This window comes from Symsagittifera roscoffensis, chromosome 5 (assembly GCF_963678635.1).
Source record: "Symsagittifera roscoffensis chromosome 5, txSymRosc1.1, whole genome shotgun sequence".
NCBI classification, from domain to species: Eukaryota; Metazoa; Xenacoelomorpha; order Acoela; family Convolutidae; genus Symsagittifera; species Symsagittifera roscoffensis.
In genome coordinates, this window is record NC_087066.1 from 31599685 (window position 1) to 31609750 (window position 10066).

The 10066-nt window shown below is 35.5% G+C and overlaps 2 protein-coding genes across 2 annotated transcripts in view; one reads left to right on the forward strand and one right to left on the reverse strand.

Annotated features, from left to right (window-relative positions):
* LOC134845487 (uncharacterized) overlaps nucleotides 1-10066 on the forward strand; it is a 288095-nt gene that overhangs the window by 189364 nt on the left and 88665 nt on the right. The window lies entirely within an intron of this gene.
* The window catches only part of LOC134845485 (acylamino-acid-releasing enzyme-like), a 284730-nt gene that overhangs the window by 9851 nt on the left and 264813 nt on the right, over nucleotides 1-10066 (reverse strand). The window contains exon 2 of the mRNA XM_063862382.1: nucleotides 1872-2153. Within this exon, the coding sequence (XP_063718452.1) occupies nucleotides 1872-2147 (276 nt within the window). The 5' untranslated portion in view covers nucleotides 2148-2153. The remainder of the gene's footprint in view (nucleotides 1-1871; nucleotides 2154-10066) is intronic.

Here is a 10066-nt window from a genome sequence, read left to right on the forward strand (position 1 = left end):
CGAACTTTATACTTTTTACAAGACACAAGAAGAATGACTGCAAATTAATGCTACAGAACGAAGAGATCGAACCATCAACAACCACTAAATTTCTGGGAATTACATTAAATGACAACATGACATGGAAAGACTATCTACAAAGAATTGAAGACAAATCGACAAGGAAAATCAATTTTCTACTAGTACTACGAGCCAAAGGCATCAAATCCAAAGTCTTAAAGTTTTTGTACCAATCAACAATTCTACCAGTATTCACATACGCATCCCCTTCGTGGGCAAACGCATCTACAAGGCACTTACAAAGATTACAGAACAGAGCACTAAAAATAGCCTACCATCTACCAGTAACAACAGCAACAGACGAAGTACATAAAATCACCAGGATGAAGACGATTCAAGAAGAACTAACAAGACTAAACTCAAATTACCTCAAAAGAGCTGCACAGACAAACCCCAAGATACAAGAACTAATCCGAGACACTCTACAACAATCAACAGACACATACGCACACAGACTCACACCAATACAAGCAATTTTCTAACAACACCTTTCCGCAAGATGAACAACACCCGGAAGTTAACAGCTTAAATAGCAGCTGGTCTGCTTCAGAAGCTTAATTGGTCACAGACCAACACATACTTATTACTCAATAAAACTACATCGGGGAATAGCGCTACTTAGAATTTTCAGGGAAACATTTCGAGAAAAAATGAATTTGCTGCACATCTACAAGATGAAACTTATCGATATAATTTCTTCCAGGAATCAACAAACAAAATTGGAATCATTCCAAGGCTATCCAGTAATAAAGACTGTTGTATAACTCACCAGCTTCGTAGTTTCAATTACATTAGCTAATCAGATGGTATATATTTGGTTCAACTCAAAATAGTCATAATCAGTCTGTTCTTTCCGCTTTCACTTCTCTATGCGCTTTCCAAATACTGTGCTCTTCGCCCTATTCAATTAAGGAACGTTCCTGACAGCTTTTTCTGAAAATTACTTAATCACAGGCCAAGTCTTTTCTGTGGCAACTAAGCCCACAATTATAAGCAGACAAACGATAGCCATCACTTTTTTTTCAAGCGGCAGTTTTTTCAGGTATAAAAAAGAACAGGTCCTAGCCAGGTAGGGACATTACCTCCAGGCTAAACGTGTTCGATGCAGAATTTGAATCGATTCAATGATTCTGTCAAGCAAATTGTTTAACTGAAAAAAATGCTCGGTTTTAATAACGCTTTCTAAATCTATAATTTGAAAAAGCCTGAAAAATGGAATAACCAAGCTCATAGTAATAACTATAGTAGTAGTCGATAAAAAAATCCCCATTGGAAGAGCAAAACCGAAAACTTTGGCCGTAACGCAATATATAGAAAATATGATTACTAAAGGAAAGAGTACATAAAAGATTTCCACCTCAAACTCTTTGCAAAACAAAACTAGCAAATTATAAGCAACGCAAATTAATCAACCGAAACGCCGATAAAAAACAAGCCAAAACCTTTATTCCAAAAAACTACATACAAGAACAAACTTTTGAAAAAATATATATGTAATTTCGATTCCGGTCGGAGTGTTCCCGATGTCATCCGCCTCCCCTCCCCTAGGACCATACTGCAGTGGGTAGCGCTGAGGCCAAACTGTGCGTGATGACTTGTAGACGAAATACTACCTCACCGATTCACATTATGTACAACAGAATTGGTCAGTAACTTATCAGCGAGCGGTTGCAGCTTGTTTAACAAAATATTTACCGAAAAAACGCTTTGTGTCCGATTACATTAAAACCTGTTATGATCGCAAGTATAAGTACTTTGCAATGTCTATCTTTCTTTTTGAAAGAATTCATCTCCTGTTTTCATGGACTTACTTCTGAAACTGTGTGAACCACATAAGCTGAGCCATCTTTGGCGAATGCTTCAGCTTTGCTTGTTTCTCTCGATGTTCGGCCGACAAAGTTCAGTGACACTTCAGATTGACTTTCGGCTACTGCATAAGTCTCAGTCACTGCTCTGCTTTGCAGCTTGACAGCATCGGAGAAGTTGGAAAAGCTGATAACAGATGTTCTACAGCCAGTTTGGTAGAGCTTGGCAGTTTTCGCATTGGACGAATCCAAAAACACTCGTTTTAAAATGTTTTCTGCCATTGGTTGTCTGAAAGCAATTCTGAATACCTCAGGAAAAATTGAATCCAGTATTTTTCACGCCGGGATTAACTACAGCCCATGTTTGGACATAACGCTAACCTCAAGCCAAAAGAATAGAAAAAAGATTTGAAAAAGGAAGTTTCAAAAGAGAGGGTTTAATGGGGAAAGCAGGATGTTTCATCATGAAGAATCTTGCAATACTCAATAACAAAAAAATCCAATGATGATTATTGCGAACAAAGAAAAAATCCTGTTGTCGTTGTTGTTGTAGTTGCCTCGTCAAAATCCTCGGCAGCGCATAAAATTCCGTAATTTCGGCAGCTTTCCTAATAATGGGCTTCGTTTTAGTTTGGAATAGTAAGAAGTTAGTTCAGTACTTGTTCAAAGCAGGTTGAATTATTCTTAGTTTAGGTTATTTTCAGTACTTCCAGTGGAAGGTTGTTATTTTTGTCGTCTCTTCCAAGTCTAACACAGCATTTTGTACAGTTTGAAGTATTCGAATGGGGCAGCGTATTCTAGGACTGCTCTTAGCTTTGTGGCCAACTAGAAGCGTTTCCTTACTTTGGCCCGTTCTTGCTGGCTACCGCTTTCAAGACTGAGCTACGCTTCTCGCCTTTAGTAGCTTGGATCTTGCAGTGTAGTGATTATTTCATGAATGGCTCTAAGTTGAGTCCTAGGTTTTTGGGACTGTGGTCTAATGGGAGCAGAGTGTTCTGAATTTTGACTTAAATGTGAGTTTCATAGTCTTTTGAGTCAGGCGAGAACGGAGTTACTGCGCATTTGGAGGGGGAGAGTTCTAAGTTGACACTGAAAAAAAGGTGTGGATTGACTATAGGTGAGCGGAGAGTTTTGATATTGGTGCCTTGGATGTAGACATTGAAGTCGTCCGCTTAAGATATAATGAATACTATTTCGGGTGGAGAGGGGCAATCGTGGACTTGGGATATGACTGAGCCTTGAGGGACTCCACTAGAAAACAAAGCCTCGACTCCAAGTAAACAATTCCTCGATAATGCTGGTTACAGCCTAATATAATTTAATTTATGAGGTGATTTAATTGCCATTTTGACGCCCTTCGAATGCAATTCTTCTTTTATGTTAATGCTTCTCTTGATCATAAAGTCCCCAATGGAACAGGGGAAGTGCTTTCATTGCCGCGTTTAAAATTCAAGTATTCTTTATCATTGGATTCATCCTACAATGGGTGGTTTCGTTGCTAGATACTACTGAAAATTTCAAAAAGATTATTTCGCATCAAACAAACCCCTCCGATATGCTCGTGAAACCTCATCAGAAAGAGAAAACTGCAGAGTAAGAATTTGTGCTTATCTAGAATACTCTTTAGAATCATACTTGTCATTGGTTGTTGTTCCGACCACGAAGAGGGAAGGAATTTTGTAAACGGGTTTACTTCCGTTTTTTCCATGCACAATCCCGTACCACACATAAACGTCAGGTTGCATTGCTATAAATATAATTTTCAAAATTTCTGTCGTGGTTCGACCAATAATTTAAAATAACTCCTCCGAGCTTCATTGAGCACTTTCTGACACCAAAACTTATATTTGCAAAAAATTGAAAAACTTCATTTTTTTCAGGTTCTGTTCTGATTATTGTTCTAATTTTGGCTTTGTTCTTATTTTTGCAATTAAATCTGTAGTCAAATAAGCATTTACTTAAAATCTAAAAAAAAACTTTTTATAGTTCCTCTCTCAACAAGTTGTGAAAATAGCACGGAGTATTAGCAGCTTTTTTATTAGCCCTCGGTCCTGCTCATTAGCAGTCTTATCTTTGTAAAGAAAAAACGAAAGAATTCACAATAATTCACCTATTGATCGAATCAAGACCGTACGGACTTTCGTATGATACATCACTCAAAATCATACGACGTTTATTTATGGTATCTAATAAATTTAAACACCTCAAGCCTTGTTTCCTTCCCACTTTCAGTGTTCAGAACAATAAAAAAAAGACAAAACCTTAAAAAACGAATATATCGTGAACATCATTCAAACATAGCCAACAAACAGCTGAAGAAGTGCCAATGAGCTCAGCTCAAGCTGTATTTTTTATAGGTTATTTTGACTACCTTAGAGAAAGCTCGAAGGGGTTCAAGGCAAGAGTCTTATAAAACCCCTTTAAAATCGTGATCCAGATTCTGAATGAAGCGCATGAAGTTTTAGCTATTCGGAATCAGTGTTTCAGAGAATGGATACTTTCTCCTCATTTCTACGACGATCTTTTTTCACAATATAATAAAAAAAGTTGCGAATCAAAAACAAGGATAGCCGGTTACTGTACAAGTAGCACAGAATGTTCCGACCATAGTCTTTAAAAAATAAGAAGTTAGTTTTTTTTTCAAAATGGTTATTATGCGTGCGGTGACAAAAGTCTGATGTATAACTATATTTTATGCATATTTGACATTCATATTAAAGAACTCACATAAGATAATATCTTTTTTTTTAAAACTGACTAGAAAAACAAAAATAAAAAAAACTCCAAATTTCAATTTTTTTTTTTGCAGAAAACTTTCCAAGTTTTTGAAATTTTTGGTTCCCAAAATGGAGCTACAAAACTCCAAAAATTAAATTCACTTGTTTCTAGTTAAATTTTTAGGCTCAAATTTATCCTAGTTAAGTTGCTGTAAGCCTGCTCGCTTGCTTTATTCGCTCGAATTAAGACGAAAAATCTAAAACTTCAAACCGGTTTTTCCAAACACTGAGAAAACTTTTTCAACTTTTTAAGGTCGCTCAAATCACGACTGAAGGGGTTTTAATATGCTATATCACTCAATCCAGTCCGATGATTATTTGTGGTAGCTGGTTTTGCGAGGAAAACAAAAAAGAAAAAACTAAAACACACCCGAATACAAAGTTCCACCCCATTTTCAAAGGTCGGAACAAAAACATAGCTTGGCAAAAGAGCCGACATAAAAGAAAAATGAGACTGGAGTCAAAAACAAATTCGACCCAATTTTGCAACAATAAAACGAAAGCGTTAAAATTCTTCAACTATCGATCGAATCAGCACCACACGGGCGTTTGTGTAATATATCGTTCGAAAATTTACGGCGTTTACTTGTGGTATCTTGAATTTCTAAAAAAAAAAACACCGCAAGTCCTATAATTCTTTCCCCTTTTTAATGTTAGGTACAATAACTACAGCGTCATTGCAAACTAGCGAATAGAAAATGAGACTGAAATAATTTGAAAATATATATTTTGGGAAAAAGGAAAAAAATCAGAAAAGTTGTCAAGAAACACAACGAAAAGCATTAATAAAGTCTTTAATTTTTTAACGTGAAGCCATTAAGCCGATGATGCATTCATGGAGCCAAAAAGGCCACTGTGGGCCGCTCATTGAGCCGAAAACGAAAACAATGTCAAAAGGAACTAATGAAATAGAAAACTTTTGAGCAAGTCAGTTTCAAAACTTTGAACTTCTGCAAAACTAGATACCTAATTTTTTTAATCAACCTTTTTGCCCTTGAAGTGATACAAATCAAGGAAATTAAGTCGATTAAACATATGCCGAAAATATTTAACAAACTTTTATGCCGAACAAACTTTTAAGCAAAACAAAAACAACAACAAAAAAGAAAATATACAAATTCAGGGCTTTTAATCTTATAAATTGCAGGAATACTTCACAAACAATAGCATTTACGACAAAAACTGTTGGCCGCAAAAAAAAATCCACAATGTGGCAACTAAGTCGACAGAATATAAGTAGACAAACAAAAGTCAATCCAATTTTTACCGGAAATGTTTTAAATAATTTTATACTAAAAAAAAGGTCCGGCCAGGACTCGAACCCTACCTTAGGATACAAAGACAACTGCGTTACCTCTAGGCCAAATGAAAAGCACGGGGAGCAGTCTCGAAATTGCTAAGATCACTAACTAAGTAACTCCAATTTCAACTTCAGATGTAAGCAAAGTTGTTAACGTGACAAAAAGTCTAGTTCCCGATTACAAGGCACTTGCTTTCGCAAGTGTAAATACAGAAAAAGACATCGAAAAAGGAATATTTCATGATAAACATTGTTTTCAAAAAACTAGTCCAACTAAGTAAAACTGCAACAACATGCAGTTTGCTGTATTCTAATGAAAAATCTATAAACCTACATCTATTTTCAAACTCTCAAGTAATTCATGTTTTCACTTTTTTAATTGGAGAGACTTATTTGCTTTCGATTTGGTAAAAATTAGATTAAATCGAATTTTAAAAAAATAATTCCAAAAGTTACGGTACGATAATCAACTGCCAAAGCAAACGAGACTCAACTACGAAAAAATTGATTAGCACGCTCGCTTATGGTTAACTGACATGAGGAAAAATCAATCCAGTAATTTTCATTCCGGGATTTACTATAGTCAGACCGTAAGAGCTATGTGGTTTCTTTAAAAGTATTATCGAGACTTCTTCATGGTAGTGATCATAAGCTTAATAGGCCCTAGATCGAACAGCAGTAACAAGTAAAATTTAAATAGCCCAACTTATGTTAATTAAAAATTAATTATTTTATTCTATTTTTTTTATAACAACTCTCGTAGAGCGTGAAGTAATTATGACGTAGCGTATTTATCAGCTATTTTGACTAACTTAGAGAAAAATCGAAGGGGTTCAAGGCAAAAGGTTTATAAAACTCTTTTAACCGTGATTCAGGTTCTGATTCAAATTTTCAACTATTCGGACTCAATGTTAGCAGAGAAAGGATGTTAGCAGACGAGCCCTTTCTAGAATACAAAATCAATAAACTTCCGAATCAACCACAGCATAAAAGAGCCGGCAGAAAACAAATGCAGCTGAAGTCGAGAAAAAGGGGCAAAATCCACTCACCTTTGCCAAAAAACGATAGAATTCAAAATGCTTCAGCTAACGATAAATTCCGGACCACACGGGCTTTCGTATGCTCTATCACTCGAAGTCTTACGGCGTTCATTTGTAGCAAGTACCTTAAATTTCTGAGAAAATCACCCCAAGCTTAATTCCTTCGCCTTTGCAGAGTTCAGAACAATAGATTACTGTAAAAACTAAAAATATGAAGATACCATGAACATCATTCAACCATAGTCAATAAACAGCTGGAGAAGTGTCAATTAACACAATAACAACAAAAAGCAATACCTTTTTAGAAACGATCCAAGTTCAAAGAAGAACGTACTACGATTAAAGCTTACTTTTTGACAGAAAAGGAAAAAAAGACCGAAGTAGCAACGCCGGAAAACAAACAAGATTATCAAAAATCTGTTGCCTCAATTTGTCTTGCATAATTCCATTTTCAGATTAGAACTCAATTAGAACAAGGACCAATACCAAAACTCAAGTAGAACAAAGACCAGTATTAAACACGGAGGCGAATCTGAGCTTCGCACTGCGTGCGATACAAAAACGAAAGAAAAACTGCTGCAAAAGCCCAAAACATCCGGAATAAAATTACTTGCAGCATTAGCAACTTTACAAAGAGCTTCCGGGAGGCTAAAAAATCACAAAATTAAAAAAAACGTAGTACCTCAACGCCAGATGCACCGAATCATTGATTGAATATGAACTTAAGATTACCAAGCGGTAATAAAGCCAAAATTACCAGACCATTCTAGCCGAAAAAAAACTCTTTTCTAACTAAAAGAAAAAAGTTCAAGTGCATTTTCCCCAGCAGATCACACACACGCACAAACACTTTTTTTGGTCCTCAAACGACACAATACGAGGCCACTAAGTCGATTTAATTTAAACCTATTGAGCCAAAAAAAAATTGAAAAGAAAAAATGAAATTTTAACAAATCAAGTAGGTGAAATTAAAATTGGAGAAATTTTAACCTACATAAAAAGCAAATTTTGATTATGCCGCATATTTGAACGGCTAACATGTTTAAAATATGTTTGTTGAAACAGAAAGGCCTATTAGATAAAAGGGTCTAAGAAATGAGTGAGTCGTGTCAACAAAGTCATTTGGGAAAAAAAGTCTAGTACCCGATTAAAACTCTTGCTAATCGCAAAGGTAATTAGCATTGGTTCAGAAAAAAAACTAAGCAGTAACAAGCTGACAAAACTTGAGCATGCATTTTCAGAGCCGCAAAATTTCTACTATCTTTTCAACATACACAGACGCGTAAGTAACTTTTTCGCTCATGAAACGACGCAATATGAGAACACTGCGCCAAAGTTTTTGAGGCCGAACATTTGAAACAAAACTCAAATTTCACCAATTCGGAGTCGTTTAAATTTTAATCGGCCTAAAAAACTTTGAATAGAACGGGTATTTCAATTGGACAGTCAAATTATGCCTGTTGCTTCCGTAAAACACAAACTTAGAGAGCTCAGCAGAAAAAGAATCAGTGGTTTTACTGGACAATGTTTAAATGGAAAAAATCTATATTCCGATGTGACAACTCTTATTAAAAGCAAGTGTAATAAACTGCTAGTTTTAAGTGTTTCAGGCTAATTCTTTTCGAAAAACAAATTTTAACACAAAGACGAAGCCTCATTTCGCAAAAAAGCGAGAAAACGGCAATAAATAACTTTAAAAACGTTCAAATTGAAATAAAGAAAAGGTTAAAAACAGAAAACGAATTTTTTTTCCAAATTGAACCCCCGACCTGGAGACTACGAGCCTCACTTCTATGCAGCAAAATTGCCACAAAATAAAAATAAAACTATTGCTATGTGCCAGAATTCAACCTCCAACCTGAAGAGTATCCACCAAAAACTTCGCATATGTGCCATAGTCTCCTGAAGTTTTACCAAACTAGCCACCAATAAAGCAGCTTAAGATGCTATTTAATTGCCGATGCTAAGCATTGAAGCCAAAAACGCTTCAAAAAGAACACTTCCGCGTGTTGTGGGCAACTTCTCCAGCGAGCAATTATGAGATTACTCAAAACTTTCTATGCGCTTAGCACAGCAGATGGATATTCTTGCTCAATTCAAAATTTGGCACGTAAAGTCTTCGATTTAAGTTTGGCCTTAAGGCTTAACTTTTTAAAATGTTATGATTGACGCTTTTCCTATCAACTACATCAATTTAAAAAGGACAGCCGGTTGCTCTGCAAGTTACAAATTATGCTTTTATCATGCTGATTTGAAAAAAAAACTTATCTGAGGAAAATATTACACCGAGAGAAAGCTGAAAAAATTCAAATAGGTCGAAAAAAAATAGATCTATTAAAATGATCAGGGCTAGTTTTGATACCAAAACGTGCCAACAATAAATTATGTTGAATAAGCATCGAAAAAAAAATAATTAAGCGGTAACAAAGCCGGAAACAAAGACTTATAAAAACTTATTCAGTCCCCTCACCCTCTAACTCACAAAAACTATACTCGCGTGTCAAATGAAACATTATGAGGCCACTAAGCCGATATATTATAGGCCGAAACCTATTCAGCCGAAAATAAAGAAATAAAAAACACAAAAACAAAAAAAAGAAATTCAAAAAATTTACGACTAATAAAAAATTATTCAGTCACCCTCAAACTCAACACACATGCACATAAAAAAATTGACCCGCCGAACGACTCAATATGAGGCCAATTAGCCGATATAATACAGGTCGAAACCTATTAAGCCGAAAAAAAAGAAACTAAGCCGAAATAAAAATTAAAGAAAAATTAGTACTGAAAAGTTATTCTCCCCCTCACGCTCAAGGCACATACAATCAAAAGAATTCACCCATCGAATGATATAGCACAATATAAGGCCACTAAGTCGATATAAAATCGTTCGGAACATATCAAGCCGAAAACAAATGAAAACTTTATAAATCGAGTAAGTAAAATTACAACCACATAAAAAGAAAATTTCGAATAGGAGAGATATTCAAAATACTAACCGCTCCAAAAAACATCTGTAGTGGTGGATTTGTTGCTAACATAGGCTTCCAGGAAATGAGAAAAGATTTTAGAAAGTCCAGT